Source organism: Ovis aries, chromosome 18 (assembly GCF_016772045.2).
Source record: "Ovis aries strain OAR_USU_Benz2616 breed Rambouillet chromosome 18, ARS-UI_Ramb_v3.0, whole genome shotgun sequence".
NCBI classification, from domain to species: Eukaryota; Metazoa; Chordata; class Mammalia; order Artiodactyla; family Bovidae; genus Ovis; species Ovis aries.
In genome coordinates this window covers 55,722,287-55,740,249 of record NC_056071.1, presented here as the reverse complement: position 1 = coordinate 55,740,249, position 17,963 = coordinate 55,722,287, and the positions used below count along the sequence as shown (strand labels likewise).

Here is a 17,963-nt window from a genome sequence, read left to right as displayed (position 1 = left end):
TATTGAGATAATGCTGTATTATATGTTCAAGTGTTAAGCCTCTAGAGCAGTGAAAATATAGTCATCCCTCAGTATCCAAGGGGGGTGGATTACAGGATCCTCACACATATAAAAATCTGTGGATGCTCAAGTCCCGTACGTAAAGTAGCATAGGACTTGGATATAACATGCACATATCCCCCATATACTTGAGATCATCTCTGGATTACTTATAATAACTAATACAGTATAAATGCCATGTAAATAGTTGAGAACGTGTACAATTCAAGTTTTGCGTTTTGGAACTTTTTGGAATTTTTTTCTGAACAGTTTGTGTCTACAGTTGGGTCAGTCTGCAGATGCAGAAACTGTGGATACAGAAGGTCAACTATGTTAGGAAACTCTTGTTTGTAGATTTCTCCTTTAATGTATTCTCTGTTTGCATTATGTCTTCCTTGGTGTGTCTTTCTGGGACCTCAAGCCCATTATCCTTATTACTCCCACTTCACCCACAAATTGCTTGTCCTGTGTTTCTTCTTGGTTCACAGCATTGCCAACCACATTGCAAAGTCGACTTTATCATCTTCCCACTTCTTCCTTTCCACCGCCTCCCTCACCAATTAGGTAAGCGTTTACTATGTGTTCTGTGATAAAGACTTCATCTGGGTCATCTTAGTGTTTTGTTATAGATGCCCTAAACAAATGCAAAATAGTGTTTTAAGATGTAGACTTGTATTACATAAACAGGACCTAGAATTTGTGTTCTGGTCTGATTTGTTTGGACTGTAATATTCTCGTCTAGCATTTCAGCTACGAGTAAGTGGCACAGGATAAGCAGTGGGGTTGAGGAAAGAAAGGAGAAAATATTTTATCATTATCCAAGAAAGGCCTCATAAAATCCTTAGGAGGGGAAGAGTTTTGTCTGACTTTCTGCTTCTCACTTTACCTAAGAGGTGGTGTTGTCTCTGTAAGAGGGGTCTTTCATAGTGGAGGTTTCTTAAAATTTGTTCATTCTCAGACCTACAGTGTGAGAAGTTCCTACTTCTTTACTAGGACTTATGTCTGCAAGATTCTTTCTAACTGTGAACTTCAGGAGACTTTTAGGAAGAGAAATATCTCTTCATTTGATATCCTAACAAAGAGTCTGTGAGTATCAGAGGTATTCTGATGGGCAGAAGCCTGTCAGAATGAAATGAGTGACCATTATTAAGGTGAGGGCCATATTGTATGTCTTACGCTTGGCTGAAAATATAAACTAGTGGGTTTTCCCTCATATCTGTTCAGACTCTCTTACTCTGGGCGATGGGAGGAAAAATAAAATTTTAGTACAAAGTTAACTCCAGCCCCTAAACCATTATTATCTTCCTATTTATGAGAACTTGAATAATTCCTAGGACCATCACATGCTGATTCTCCTGATGATCAGAAGTTACGGTTGTCCTTATGGAGACTGCCCCGGATGAGGGGCCTTTGAAGGCTGCGTTCCTGTTTCTGTTTTGCTCTTGTTCTTTCCTTCTCCGTCTGCAGCCATAGTGTCAGGCTCACTGTCAGCTTCACCAGGACGTTTCCTTTCTTCTCCAGGTTTTCTAGGGGAGCCCACAGAAACTCATCAACAAGAAATATGCCCTTGTATTTTGTTTTTTAACATTCACTGAGTTGGTGTCAGAAAATCTAAACTTTGTCTTTGAGTTAAGTTTATGAGAAATTCCATGTTTTTCCTTCAAATTCAGTTGCTTTGAACATGTTTTCTGATTTCAGCTATAGTTCTCTCTACTGATCCTCTGTAGGTTCCTATCTAGACTCAGATTTGTCATTGCCTTCTCCATATCATCCAGAGCTGCTTTTCTATACAGCACTAAGTGTTAGTTGCTCAGTCGTGTCCGATTCGTGCGACCCCATGGACTGGAGCCACCAGGCTCCTCTGTCCATGGGATTCTCCAGGCAAGAATACTGGAGTGGGTTGCCATTTCCTTCTCCAGGGGATCTTCCCAATCCAGGGATCAAACTCAGATCTCCTGCCTTGCAGGCAGATTCTTTACCATCTGAGCCACCAGGAAAGCCCACTAAACCAGCAGTGAAAACGGTTGTCCCCAGTTAGAAAAGTGATTTCATTTATTCACTCAAATAATGTGTGCCTGGCTCAAAACTAGTCTTCCTACTGTGAACACAAAAGTTCCAAACAGCACCATTCACCATAAAAGTTGATTGAGCTTGGAAGGCTTCATAATCATTTTCCACCCTCCGTTTGTACGCCCTTAGTACTACCTGCTAGAGAAAATTTATCCTGCTGCTTCTAGAGCTGCCTTAGTTAGGGGGAGTACAGTTTATTGCTAAGAAGACAACAGAAGCTTTGGTGCTGGGGATAGCTGAGCCAAGCTGCTCTGATCCAGCTTGCCCCACTGGGTGTCACTTAACCTCTGCTAGAGACCCAGACAAGGGTCTAAACCCCCTTCCACTTTGATCTTATCTATTTAAAGATGCCTTCAAAAGGCAAAGGTCTTGCTGACTGCTTCTGACTTACTATTCACAGTCTTTTTGCTTTGTTGTTCTTATGTGTCCGAGGATAGAACTGAAGGTTCTATCTGAGAGGTATTTGGAGAATCAAGTGGGTTTAACACATATAAAGGCCCTAAGCAGAGTTTGGTATATAAATGATAGCTATTATTTTGGGTAAAACATGCTTGGGAATGAAAATGGACATAGGGAATCATATTGTTTTAACTTTTAGGTTTGTTTTTATCTTTTAAAACTTTTTTTCTAGCTCTACAAATGTGAGATTTGACTATAGAAGCTATCATTCATCCTGCTTTGCCTCATTAGGCCTGGGTGGTACCCTTTTTCACTCTCACGTATCCTGATTTGAATGATGTAGTCCTCTTAGATTTGACAGAGGTGAAATATTACTATAATTTTGCATTTCTTTTTAATTATGAATTGTTTTTCATAGTCACATGTGTCCCACGTTCCTGTTCTTCTATAATTATACCTAATAATCGGACTAAGTGGAAAACATACTTAAAATTCAAAATTCAGTTGCCCATTTTTTTCATTGAAACAATAACATTTATTATAGAAATAACTCCCTTCCCCATCCTCATTTTACAAATCAATAAGTCTTACACTTCAGTGAATTTTAGGAACCCTGTTTTGACTTATTTTATACATGTGGCCCATACATCTCAACTTTGGTTTATAAAAACTGAGATTCATAGAAGTTAAATGTACTTATCCCGTGTGAGTGATAAAATTAGTTATGAGAAAGAACTATCTCAGATGCAGTAAAAGCGCGTTTGTAAGTCCAGTTTGTTCGTTAAGTCCAACAAAGTTAACCTAGGTACCCAACTAACACAGTCAGCTATATAGTACTGTACTGGAATATGGAATAGGTTTATAATACTTTTCACACAGATACTACACAGAAAACAAACACAAAAATAAAGCATTTTAAATCTTAAAGTACAGTACCTTGAAAAGCACAATGGTACAGTACAACAGCTGGCATACAGAGGCTGGCATCAAGTGAACAGGCGAGAAGAGTCCTGACTGGTGGAGGGACAGGAGGCGGGAGATGGTAGAGCTGAAGGATAGATGGCAATAGGAAATGGAAGGCACGCGCAGTTTCACTCATGCCTAGTGGTGATGGAACACACATTCGCATCTTTGAAAGTTCACAAACTTGAAGGCTTTCATGCATGGGACTGACTTACTGTACCTGACACTCATTGTTCTGTCTGCAGCCTAAAAGGTAAAAACATATTTTTATGGCAAAGGTCAGAGTTTTCCAGGTGTGTTATGCAAGTCTGTTTTACTGCTCTGTGGGGGCAAAAGGGCTCCTTTAGATTAAACTGAATACTTCCTTTTGGAGGTTCACAGTCCACCTTAGCACGAAAGGTGCTAAAAAAAGTTCTGAAGTAAGGAAAAGTATAGCTTTGTTTAATTCTGCATTTTCTAAAACATTGGGAAAACTCTTTGGAAATGCTGGCCCTCTCCAGGGATTTTGGCAGGGCGGGGGGGGGGGGGGGGGGGTGGCGTTTAGGGGAGAGGTTGATTTTCGTTCTCAATTCTTTTTCATTGGGTTGTAAATTTTCTCTGTTGCATTCAGCATGACTTTTTTCTCCCATAGTTGGATATGCTACAATCACTGAAGCTTATTTTAAGCCAGTTGGATCCTCTGATTGAGATTGGTCATGTCAACTATTAGCAGGAGCTCTCCCAGAAAGGTGATTCTGGAAAAATGATTTATCAGCTTTCTAGGACCATTTGCATCCTGTGGGCCTCTCCCAGTCCCTGAGGCCCTCCCTTTCCCTTTCCTGTCTATCATCCAAAGGTTACATTTCATCCTGTTTTATGTAGGAGACAGTCAAAGCTGGCCCAGAATGAAAATATCCCTGAAGAGTTTTAAGACTGTGATTAACTCTCACTTCTAGTGTCTAAAGGCAGCAGATTCAATTAAGAAATAAATAACAAGACTCTGTGTTCCGTTTGGCATGAGTTTTTGGTTACCTAAGAAATAAATTGTTTCCTGAGAATTTCAAGAAATACGGCTTTAGTAACTTTAGTGACTCCTAGGATTTGGGATTGGGGACGCAGGAGGGATTTAAGGATTATATCTGATCCAGAAAATCTCTCCCATCAAGTCTTTCCAAGGCCTATGTACTTTAGTTTCAGAGCTCTAATAGGAGATATGAATGTCACCCAAAGCAGTTCATCTTCAAGGGGATTTCCATTGACTAGGAGCTGCCAGGAAGAGACACTGTCCCTAAGTCCTTTAGACTTTTTTGTCTCAAATCACTTCATCAGAGACCCCAGCTGTCCTTGTGGTGCTAATTATAGTGGCAAATGGCCAAGCATCAGTATCTCAGCTGTGACTTCTCTAGTGTTTGCTGGGTGTTCTTGTGTCTTCATTGGGGCTGGTGAGGTTTTCTAACCTTTCTGTGGATACCTTATAGAGTATCTAATTGTGCTAATCATAAAATTGAGCTTTTTTTAAAAAATCATTTTTGGCCTGGTTTAAATCTTAAACAGACCAGTGTAAAAATGTTTTCTGTCCCTGCAGACTTTGCAGAATTCTCTGATGAAGACAGTTCTCGTGTGTGTGCACACGTGTGCGCGTGCACATGCACGCACAGATGAGAGGATAGCTAACTTCATCTTATTTATGTGATGGAATGAGAACAGGTTAACTTTGTCCATTTCTGTAGACACTCTGGCTTTTCTTCGTCTGGACGCAAGTCTCCGTTCTCGGTTTGCTTCCTCAGCATACTTTGTGCTGTGTTAGTGAACTTACTCTGCAGTCATTAGAAATCAAAAAGCAAAACTACAGAATGAAGCAACATGAAACTTCAAGAATGAGTAAAGAAGGAAGTGAGAAGAAGGCTACCATAGGAGTGACACTCTACCAGCACTTTCCATTGTCCACCATTACGTCCATGTTCAGAGCTCGTCTTTTTAATCTTTTTTTTCTCATTTTGATAAAGGCTTTTATTTTGCATATTTTTACTCTGGACTTTTTTCTTAGTATATTTCAGACTTCTTTGTTCGCATAGGATTGCTTATGCTGTTTCTATGTTTTAAATACAAATTTTTAGTGACTGAGAATAGGACTTGACTTGAAAATAAGACCACAAGCTTGGCTTCCAGAATCTGTTTTTTCTTTCTTTTTTGTTGTAATATTTATAGTTGATTGACAGCATTGTGCTAGTTCCAGGTGTACACCTTCAGATTCCTTTCCATTATAGGTTACTACAAGATACTGAATATAGTTCCCTGCGCTATAGAATAAATCCTTGTTGTTTATCTATTTTGTATATAGTAGTGTGTATCTGTTAATCCTTTATCCCTCCCCTTCCCCTTTGACAACCATAATTTGTTTTCTATGTCTGTGAATCTTTGTTTTGTAAATAAGTTGATTTGTATTTTTTTTAAGAAAGCCTGTTTTCTCTTAAAGAACCAGTAAAAATGCAATAGAATCTTGAAGCTTTTAAGGAATTCAAAAACTAAGATTTATTAATTAGGCTTTGGTAGTGGTGGTAGTTTAGTTGCTAAGTCGTTTCTGACTCTTGCGACCACATGGACTGTAGCCCACAGGGCTCCTTTCTCCATGGTATTTCCCAGGCAGAAATACTGGAGTGACTTGCCATTTCCTTCCCCAAGGGATCTTCCTGACCCAGCAGTTGAAGCCTGGTCTTCTGCATTACAGGTGATCTCCTGCATTGCAGATGGATTCTTTACTGACTGAGCCACGAGGGAAGCCCGTTATTTAAACTTACTGTTTTTTGAAGTTTGAACTGAAATTAACACAAGCAGATTTAGTTTCTATTTTATAAAAATTGACAGCATTCAAAATGAATCACAAAAAGTTGCCTTTTCTACAGTATATATGTAATATATATTTCATATATACATATATATTTCATATAATATATATATTTCATATATATGATATATATATTTCATATATATGATATATATATTACATATATACATATATGTAATATATATATAAAATGTATATATACAAAAAGTCTAATGTGCTGTGTTCTGTGGTAGGTAAATTTCAAATAGGAAATTAAATTTACTTATGAGCATATGATTTGATTGAAGTTACTGCTACTTTGCATAGTATCTAGTTAGCAGAGTTTCCCAATCTCCTCTTGAACACTGTAGGCAGGTAATTCTATGCTTACTAGATAAACAAACTTCCATATGATCATAGTGGGAAAAGATCGAAGGAAAGCACAGATGTTAAGTGATTTTCTTAAATTTGATTTCATAAGGTTACACTATGTGAGTGAGTGAGTGAGTGAGTGAAGTCACTCAGTCGTGTCCGACTCTTTGTGACCCCATGAACTGTAGCCTATCAGGCTTCTCCGTCCGTGGGATTTTCCAGGCAAGAGTGCTCGAGTGGATTGCCATTGCCTTCAGGAGATCTTCCCGACCTAGGGATCAAACCCGGGTCTCCCGCATTGCTGGCAGACGCTTTACCGTCTGAGCCACCAGGGAAGCCCCTACACTGTGTAGCAGAAATGAAAATAAATGCCGAGAATCTTGACATAATTCTGTTTTCCAGCAGGGTTTTTGTGATGTGTGTGTTTTAACTCTTAACTGTTAAAAAATTTCATCCTTCATTATGAGGCCATATTAACTGCCTACTGACTGGTTTCCTAACAGTTCCAATAATAGATTTTAAATTGTGTTTTCTCTTAAACCATTATTGCTTTTGGTCAAATAAATTTTATATATCTGGATGGTATAAAGATTTAGAAGTATCCTATTAACACTCTTCTCTCAGAATTTCTTCTCTTTGTGCTTGTATCTTCAGCTTGCAGCTCTGAGAGTTAAGGTTCTGTAATGTGGAATTCATTCCATAACTGTTAAAATTATCTCTTACTGGTACTGCCCTATCCTTCCTAAGCCATAATATCAGGTAAAAGAAAGTAGTGTTTTTATTTCAGGACTTTATGGGGAGAAAAGATGAAAGTTTTTGTTTTTCCTTGTGTCTCCTCACTGTATGTATTATAATTTCCTCAAAATTGTTACAGAACAAGTAGCCTAAAGATAATTTAGTTTGAACTATCTTTCCTTCCCCCTCTTTCAGCAAAATGCCTGAATAAATCTGATATGGTACTTTTTGCTTTCTTAGAATGTATATAATTGGTACATTTTCTGGCGCAAAATTGCAGGTAGCAAGGATTCATAAGTCGAATTTAGCTGTTTAATTACATTTTCTGAAATTTTTGCATGTGAATTTGACAGTATGTTATTACTTGCAAATAAAAGTCATTTTCAATAACTTTTTCTTTTTTAGCTGTGCAATTTGAGATACATTTGAAACAATAAAATTATTTTTGTTTCATATCAAGAAATGGATGAAAAGAGGCTACTGGATCCAGGGTTGAAAGTTCGTAAAGGCCTCTGGGATCATACTCTGAAGAACCAGCAGATGGAATGCCTGAGTGACTGAAGAAAATGGGTGCTAATGCATCTAGCTATCCTCATTCATGTTCCCCGAGGGTAGGGGGAAATTCTCAAGCCCAGCAGACTTTTATAGGTAACCATTTCAGTTTTTCTAACCTCATTTTCTTTTGTGGATATAAATAGGATTGTGTTTTCAGTGGTCTTTTTGGATGAAAAGAGGGTTGAGCTGTGGAAAAAGTTAATATATATAATAATTCTGCAGCATCCATGTTTTTTTCCTACCAGGTGTAAATCTGGCTTATATGATTCTTATCCTAACCAAGCTGCTGTAGCACAGTTGATCTTTGATTGTTTCTTGTGTCTTGTTTCATTTGTTGTGCCCATAGAAATTTAGCATTTTTTTACAATGAATAATCTGCTCTGTTTTTCCCTATTCCTTATTTAATATAAAAATGAGTTATTTGAACTTTTTAATGTTCCTTTATAAAAACAAAAATCAGCTTTACTTGAATGGTTCAGAAATGTCTGTAAAAATTTTAGCACAATATGTTAAACTGAATGTTGAAAATGACTGTTAAGAAAAAAGAACTAAATTTTCACTTGTTTAATTTCCTTCTTAGGGACATCATCCTATTCTCAGCAAGGCTATGGTTGTGAATCAAAATTATATAGTCTTGACCATGGCCATGAGAAACCACAAGATAAAAAAAAGAGAACCTCTGGCCTTGCCACCCTCAAAAAGAAGTTCATCAAGCGTCGGAAATCTAATCGGTCTGCTGATCACGCCAAGCAGATGCGAGAACTCCTCTCTGGTTGGGATGTTCGAGATGTCAATGCGTTAGTGGAGGAATATGAGGGAACTTCAGCCTTAAAGGAGCTTTCTTTACAAGCCAGTGTGGCTCGACCAGAAGCCCGGACATTGCAGAAAGATATGGCCGATCTTTATGAGTACAAGTATTGTACTGATGTAGACTTAATATTTCAAGAAACTTGCTTTCCTGTTCATCGTGCCATTTTGGCGGCAAGATGTCCATTTTTTAAAACACTACTTTCTTCCTCACCTGAGTATGGGGCAGAGATCATCATGGACATCAATACAGCTGGTATAGATATGCCCATGTTTTCTGCTTTGCTCCACTACCTTTACACGGGAGAGTTTGGAATGGAGGACTCAAGGTTTCAAAATGTTGATATCCTCGTTCAGCTTAGGGAAGAATTTGGAACACCAAATTCCCTTGATGTAGATATGCGTGGACTCTTTGATTACATGTGCTATTATGATGTCGTCCTTAGTTTTTCTTCAGACTCTGAACTGGTTGAAGCTTTTGGTGGAAATCAGAACTGTTTAGATGAAGAGCTCAAAGCTCACAAGGCTATTATTTCAGCACGGTCCCCATTTTTTCGAAATTTGTTACAAAGAAGGATACGGACTGGTGAAGAAATCACAGACCGAACTTTGAGGACTCCCACAAGAATTATATTAGATGAGTCCATTATACCAAAAAAATATGCAAAAGTGATATTACACTGTATGTATACTGACATGGTGGACCTGGCCGTTTTGCACTGCAGCCCCTCTGTGGGGAGTCTCAGTGAAGTTCAGGCTCTCGTCGCAGGGAAGCCAAACATGACCAGGGCGGAAGAAGCCATGGAGCTTTACCACATAGCACTGTTCTTGGAATTTAACATGCTTGCACAAGGTAACGAAATTCTGATTTTTAGTTTTAATCTTGATCTCTGGAATTGCACATTTGTCTGCCAGATTGAAAGCACAGCTATCATGTTCCATGATTTCAATGTTTGGGATGTGACAGAGTCAGTTTTTTCAAATCTATAGTTACGACATCTGAGACAGAGTGAGGGTTAGTGTTAATGTGGCTCTTCATTTGGTATTAAAACCAAGCATTCAAAACTATTGATTAAGAATAGATGAGACTTGAGGCTCTTTCTTCCCTAATGTAAGATGATAGGTGTGAAAATATGTAATTACCCAGCTACTGCCCTGTCTGCTCTTGAGCTTTGAGCTAGTCCTGTTTCCCAGATTTCAAGGTTATTCTTGGTCTGAGACTCCTTGGGTAATTTAGATTCTCGTGTATATACTCAGTGCCTTATTGATACTTAAATATTTAGAATAAGAATGAAAGTTCATTACAAAAATGAAGATAGTCTCATTTAGATACAGATGTATTTGAATCAAAAAGTTGGGCAAGGTTTCTGACTTATATTTTTTAAATATTCTCTATCTTTTCAAGTTCAGCTATGCATCAAGCAACAGCTTGTGGAGTATAAAGCAGTTTGTTCTTAAACTCATGTGCCTTCTTCATTTAATTTAAAGTAAATTTACTTAAGTTGGAATGACACATTTTTTGTGTTATAGGCAAATAATTGCACTACAGCTACACTAGAAGAATACATCTTTTAGTGTATATCTGTGGTAAACATTAGAATCATAACATTTCAGAGCTGGAAAGAGACCTTCCGTGGGAGAGAAAGGGAATTTGCTGTCTTGACAGAATGTACTCTTAGCTTTCTTTGATTATATGTTAAAAGTAAACAAGCTATATGACATGAAGGTACTTCAGAAATGTAGCTGATGCATGTTTGCTGAAAAAACACTAGAAGTTGCAAATTAGCAGAGAATGTTAATGATTTGGGTAAAAGATAAATATTTAAATAAGGAAAACTAAGCACATTTTTTAGTTTGGAAAAAAATCTGTATTGTGTGGCTAAATCAACAAGTCAGTAGAACTTTGAAAAAAATAAAAGCCCCAGTTAAGTAACAGTGTCAGTAATAAAATGGGAGAGATTATTGAAAGACATTGATAAGCACAAGTGAAAAAAGTTGAGATTTCTATTACATAAAGAATCTTTTAAAAAATCTTATTTTACCATTTCCTGTGTAGTAGTAGTACTGATTTTGTTTTATTGCCAAATCAGAATGTCGTTAAAATATTTTCTTGCTGTGAGTAACAGTAGACCATTAGATATCAGACTATAGGAAAATATGTTATCAAAAATAACCTAGCAGCTTGCCCTACCATTCTTTCATTCTGTAAAACCAAATTTGTCAGAAAATGCCTCTACAGAAAAACAGTTTGCAGCACTACCATAAAGGTGTAGTAATCTCTCTTTTCTCAAAATGGTTTTATTTTTGAAACATTGAAATAATAAGAAACCAAAGTGTATTGTGTATACTGTCTTTAAAACTGGGAAAGCATCCCTTGGTATAGTTTTTTTGTTTTGTTGTTAAGTTTTTAACAGAAAATAAAATGGTGAACTGGCTCTTGGGATCTTGGATAATATTTGATCTAGAGTGGTTTTTTCTTTTTTATGTTGAGTTAAGTTTTTATATGTATAATTTATCAGTAGCTAGAAATTTTATTTTTTGGAGCACATTTAGAGCTATAAAACCACTCCTTGCAGAACTTTAATTTTGGTTACTTAAAACAAGCAAGCAAATATTCCCTTAAATTTGAGTATACATGACTCCCTATTATTCAAATTCAGATTTTCCATTATTCAAACTACAGAGTTTGAGTTGCTTGATGTTTTGTTTTTTTGCACACCGTGTAGGCATTACCTTTCTCCCATACTCATTAGACTGTTCGTGCTAGGATTTATATATAGCCAATCATAACCAGCACAGTTTTACCCCATTCCCATGGGAAGGAGACTATTTAGTCACTTGAAGAGGGATTTTATACCATAAAGCTTAAGATCTCAGGCTCTGAAACCAGACAAACTGGATTTGAATCCTTTACTATCATGTTTTAACTTGTTTAACCTTAAAGTAAGTCATCTCTAAGCCCCTGTTTTCCCATTTGTGAAATAAGAATAGTAACACTATGAGGTAGGATTATGAGGATTAAAGGAAGTAATACATATCAGGCAATCTGAACAGTGCTCAGGACACAGTAAGCATTCAATAAATGTTAACCGCTAAATGAAAATCATCACAGCATGTATTATTCACTACCACAGTCTCTTCTAAAACTAACTTTTTAAGTTTTAAAAAATAACTTTTTAAATTATATTGACTAAACCCCGTATTGAGACTAGTTTGCAAAATTTTTTAAAGTAATTATTGTTTTTAAGACTTGACTGTAATTTTATCCCTAGCAAACTGGTGCATACCATTTATCAGACTGTTGTATCTGGCCATTTGTCACTCAGGTTTCAGCTAGAGTTCTGCAAGCATGCTGAACCTATAATGCTCTGAGGCATCTGTTATGTATAGGGAATTAGCATCTCTCCACTGCATTTAATGTGGTACTAGTTACATACCATTGTGGAGAAAGAATTAAGAAAATAGTCCCCAAAATAATTTTCTGTCTTCTATGATTCATTTGAAGACTCCTGGTTAAGAAAGCCTGTGAGACTAGCCTGGCAGCTTGAGTATAGGATCATATTGTTCTCATCCTTGTATCCCCAGTGCCTGGGGCGTAATAGGCACTGAGTAAATGTTTATGAACTAATGACTGTTAACCTTCTTATTCCAAATTAGGTTTGACTTTAAAAATTAAAGCCCAGTTTTAAAAGGAGGCAAATTCTATCAAGGGAAGCTAGGACCTCAAGACAACATATGCTCTTCAAGGTGGAGAGGTGATTTAATAGTTTTAAGAACATCATAAAAAGAGGCAGTATAGGCAGCCAGCCAGAGTAATTTGGCAAGTGGATAAAAGGGAGGATTCTTGGCTTACATTGAGAATGTGTTTTATTCAGAGAAGTAGGCAATCACTGTTAGGGAGGTGAATTAACAGGTAATGAGGCTTCAGCTTACTCATGTGTGCTACCCTTTATTAAGCTCCCACGAATACATGGTTTAGCACTTTTTCATTCTGCTTCAGTGATCCACCTGTCTGTTCTTGCATTGACGTCGTTTGCAGTTAGGTGGCAAATCCTGACCTGCCTCCTCAATTCCCTTCTAAACACAAGAGTCCTGAGGTTTATTTTCAAAGAAAGGAAAATAGATTTTGCATCTGGAAATAGCTATAAAGAAGGGTGGGGATAAGACACAGGATTGAGATCTGGAATTATGTGAAAGCCTACACACTCTACCTTTCCCTGCTCTGCTCCAAACTGGACAGATACCAGACAATAAACTGGTGCTCCAGAAGTGATCTATATGAAGAGCATATAGACCTGCTTTGGGGTTTCACGATGAAATGATGCTCAGTAGTTATACAATGAAAAAGCCGGTTTGCCTTCCAGATGTCCTACAGGGAAGACAGTCAGCAAGCCTGCTTGTGCAACAGACCTTCCAAATAGCTGTTAAACTGCCTTTAGTCTTCCATATAAAAACCCATCCAGGGTGTACTGGATGTTTGAGAAAAGCTTGCAGATTGAGACAGAAACAAGGACACATGCTAGAGGAAACACACAATGAAGGGAGAGAAGAACATGTCAATAGAATCAAAATATCCTTACATAAAATAATAGATTATTGAATAACGAGACATACGTAAGATGCTATAAAAGTGAAAAGAGGAGCTTTTAGAAATGAAAATTATAGGAGGATTGGAAGGGAAAGTTTAAGGAATCTGGAAAGTAGAACAGATTAGCAAAGAGCTGGACAACAGTAAGAAACGAGTGTTCATCCAGAAACTGTAGCATCATAAATAACGGCTGTAGAATATATACTAGGGAAAAGGGAAGAGAAGACAGTATCTAAGGAGTAATGTAATAAATATTGCCAAAGCTAAAGGGGTTTCTATATTTCAAAAATTTCATCCCTGTCACTACAAGATACCAGAGAAAAAGAGAAGATTCTAAACTCACTGGGAGGTGAAAGGGTGAGTTCCATACAAGAAATAGGAAACAATGATAGTGAACTTTCCAGTAGCAGCAACTGAATGTACCTTTAAAAAGATGATGGAAAATTGTTTTAAACACAAAGCCAAACAGTCAATCAAATGTCAGGCTAAATAAATGCATTTTCCAGTCATGCCTCAAAAAATTTTAACCCTACTCAGGAAGCTACTAAGGATGTATTCCAGTAAATGATGAAGTAAACGAAGAACCAGAAAGTATGGGATCCAAAAAACGGGGTCTAACACCAGAAAGAAGAAAAGGAAATCCTAGATACTAGCTGTGCATTAGATGTAGTGGGTATCTAGTCTAGACTGGTTGAGGAGGAGGAGAGTCTCCAAGAAGTAGATATCTTGGAAGAGACCAATTGCCTGAATGTTTGAAAATTAAGTGACAAGTGACATTGAAAGAAGTATTACAGATCTTTTGGTACACTTGTGAAAAATTAGCAGTTGCTAATTTATTAAAAGTGAAGCAAGTGAGAAAAGAGGAAATTAATAATTTCCAAGAAAAATTTAAAGTTAAGTATGGAAGAAAATATAATTCTAGTACACAGCTTGGTTCAGCAGTAAATAGTATTTAAGTAGTCACTATGATTTGAACACTGAGTGTTGGTTTAATAAAATTTATAAAATTATAAAGAGAGAATATCAGAAGATAGATACTAAAGAGCATAGTTGCCTCTGGGAAGCAAGACTGAGTGAAGGAGAGATAAGGGCAGAAGGTTTTGCTTTTAGGGTACACTTTTTATTGCTACTAAGTGTAAGACTTTCTAAATTATGAGCCTATATTGCTTTGATTACAAATTTAATTTTTTATAATAGAGATGTGACATCAGACATCAGTACCCAGAAGAACAAGCAAGATCTGGATTGGCCATGGTCCTAAAGAACTAGGGAATTTATCATACCTATCAGGGCTGTTAACTAATGAGATCATGCTTACAATTTTGGTCTACATGGAGCCTTTACTTTCCTCTCATTTGGTTATCTTGACAACCTATGAGTATGGTATGGCTCAGAAATTAATAACTAGCATTTTCCCAGTCTTATAAGTGATGAAGCTGTGAGTCACACCAGCTCTTCCAACCTGAAGCCCAGGAATCTGGGCATGGTGAGACAGGGGAGCAGTGTGAAAAACAATTTCTAATGATGGTGAGAGGCCACTGTGGCCTAGTTGTAGGAGCCAACCAAACTGGTGTAGGAACAACTCAGAGCCATCTCAGCTGTGAGCATGTTGGGACTGAACCGCTTGGGGGTGGGGTAAGCACGTACGTGGGGCATTGTGGGCTAGCTGGGTAGGTCACCACTCAGCTTCCGAGCACTTAGCCAGAGAACAGAGGGCTTTGTGCTGAGCAGGCCATTCTTTCCTGGATAGACGAGTATTCCCAGGTCAGTTATTTGACTTTTTCAGCAGCCCTGAGTGAGGAACTCCTCCTTTGCGTTGGGCAATTCTTGCCACGTAGGTCTTGATAGAAGACCGAGCCCACCTCCCAGTGTTTTCTCAGTCTTCTCTGTGGTCAGGGCTCCCCCACGTGACCTAGACTTTCTGAATCTAGAGCGTTGATGGCACCGAAATTTGGGGACTGTGGAGAATTCCTTCTGGAAGCACGGTGGGAACGGCAACACCTAGTGGAAAAGCAGAGAAATCAGTGTCAGTGGTGCCAGTGATGGCATTCACTGTCCGGGAGCAGCTTTGGCCTGGGTCCCGAGGCCACACTAGGTCCTCACTGGGCTGCTCTGTGCTGCAGTACTCAACTCGCAGTCTTCCTTTGTTGATTGTGCTCTGAGCCTGCTCTCCAACTTTCCCAGCAACTCTGGGCTCACAGTCTCCTTTCAGATAAATTCCTTTTCTGTTTAAGCCAACTGAAGTTGTTTTCTGTGGTTGCAGCTTAGAAGCCTAGTTCATAACAGTAACTATATTGAAAGGCCAGTGTATAAAATTCCAAAATAAATGACTAGATTGGAAGAGCTTCAGATGAAGGACCAGGTGTTTAATCACTGACTTTATACAATGACCTTAGAATACACTGCATAAACAGCTCTGAAAACGTGAGAACAGTGAGAATATATTATTTATTGATTTGTAATTCTTTTAGTAAATACCGACTCTTCAGAGGAACTATAGATTTTCTCATGAACTTTTAACAACCCACAGGCCGATAGAACTTCTGTTTCCTTTTCATAAATACTGTTGAGTTAGCACCAGCATCTGCATACATATTCCAGTCAGGGACATCTTACAGTTGTGTGCTCTAAAATACAGATTTGTTTTTTTCATATTGATCAAAAATGTATTTTTCAATCTTTGGAATATGAAATTTATTTATAGCTTTAGTTCCAAAATAGCTTCTGAAATACATTGCCCCTGTTTTTAGTTGTAATGCATGTGATTATACTTTATTGAATTAAAACTCTTAACAGAGAAACAACTGAAAGCAATGACCTAATTTTTTCTCTTAGCAACTTGGTCAGATTCCAGGAGTATGTGACTCGAAACAAATACAGAATAACAAAAACTGCCCCCACTCTAATCCATTCCTCCCTCTTCCCATCCTCTCCATTGTCCCCATGTTAACACGCTCCCTTCTGTCTCCGTTTGGTTGCTCTGATAGTTCATTTTGCTTCTCCCTCTAATTGTTTGCTCTTCGGCAGCTTAGTCTGGATATACTTGCTAGAGAACAGTGGAGCTAAGTTAAATACCATCATCAGTAAATCAAAGTAGTAAATACAGGTTTCAGTTAAACATGGGATATTGTTGAAGAGTTGGACACCACTGAGCAACTGAACTGAACTGAACTGATGGTTGAAGAATTAATCTGTTTCAGGAATGGCAGTTCAAATGACTCAAGTTATACATCTTTCATCATAATGAAATTTAGCACTTAACTCAAAATTGTGAATAAGATTCCAGTGTGTAATATTTAAAATATTTAATTCCACATTTTATTTTATAACTTAAACTTTTTCATATAGACTGTAAACTCTTTACCTCTGACCCTCTGCGCACACTGTTCTTTGGTTTTGTAGTATCTTTGACTTTGTTCACTAAATGTCCAAATTCTACCCTTGCCTTTAAGACCAAACTCATATGCGACTTCCCGTGTTTTGTCTTAGGCATTTCAAATTAAGTGTTCCTGCTTCTTGCAAACTTCAAAAACACATCTTTTATCATTCTTTTAGGTTTTTACATCTTCTGACTTGTTTTGAAATTAACCTGTGTAACTTTGCTCTACCAACTTGTATCAACTATATTCTCTAAAGACAAGTTCCAAATCTGAGTCATTTTTGAATCACCCAAAGAACCTAACACAGGCCTTTGCTTTTGATAGACTCTCAGTTATATATTTTGAATTATCTTTAGTACCCATGCAGACTGCATAACTTTTTCTTTTAAAAAAGGGGAGAGTGTAATCAATGTTTACCCCTAGTTGTAAAAAAAAAAAAAGAGAGAACAGTGAGCCTAAATCAAGGGGATAAATATGAAGTATTATTATAAAAATAAATTTAGATGTGGTCTAAGTGATGTATAATTCTATACTGTTAAACTCAATTTTAAGTTAAATTTCTAATAAAATTGTCTCATCAGCTCTTTACTTTCATGGTCCATGCTGCTGCTGCTGCTGCTGCTAAGTCGCAGCAGTCGTGTCCGACCCTGTGCGAGCTTTCCAGGGACTGAAGAGCAATCCCAAAGGTCAATGCTGAAGAACATTAGAACTACCACACAACTGTACTTATTTCACATTCAGTTCAGTCAGTCCCTGGAAAGCCTTTAATCAAATCCCTCTGGCTCTGAAGGCCAGATTCCTTTGGGATTCCCAATCCCTTTGTTGGATCCTCAGGGTGGGAATCCTAACTTGGGGTTCAGAATGTAACCTTCAGCAATAGTGTGACAACTTCCTTGGTATTATTGTTCTCTAGTCTGTAGGTCACCCACCTGGTGGGTATGGGATTTGATTTTATCATGATTGCCCCCCTCCTACCATCTCACTGCAGCTCCTTCTTTGTCTTTGGATGTGGGGTATCTTTATTAGTGGGTTCCAGCGTCCTCCTGTGGATGGTTGTCCAACAGCTAGTTGCAATTTTGGTGCTCTTGCAAGAGGAGATAAGCATAGGTCCTTGAGCTCCACCATCTTGAACTGCAAGCATATGCTGTTTAATGTCATTTTTACAGCAGCCCCATGAAGCTTGCAGAATGGGTCTTCCATTTGCCCGGAGAGATTCAGAGATGCATAACAATGCCCAAATTTAATGTTATTA

General features: G+C 37.8%; 1 protein-coding gene across 6 annotated transcripts in view; it reads left to right on the top strand.

The window, feature by feature from the left end:
* Positions 1-17,963, top strand: part of BTBD7 (BTB domain containing 7) — an 85,289-nt gene that overhangs the window by 23,866 nt on the left and 43,460 nt on the right. For 2 of the 6 annotated variants that reach the window (XM_060401454.1, XM_027957342.3), the window contains exons 2-4: positions 528-603; positions 7,842-8,029; positions 8,517-9,596. In XM_060401454.1, coding sequence (XP_060257437.1) covers positions 7,948-8,029; positions 8,517-9,596 — 1,162 coding nt within the window. In that variant the 5' untranslated portion in view covers positions 528-603; positions 7,842-7,947. Of the gene's footprint in view, positions 1-527; positions 604-4,084; positions 4,200-7,786; positions 8,030-8,516; positions 9,597-17,963 lie in introns of those variants that run through there. The other 4 variants (XM_004017963.6, XM_060401456.1, XM_042235394.1 and 1 more) reach the window with 3 other exon arrangements.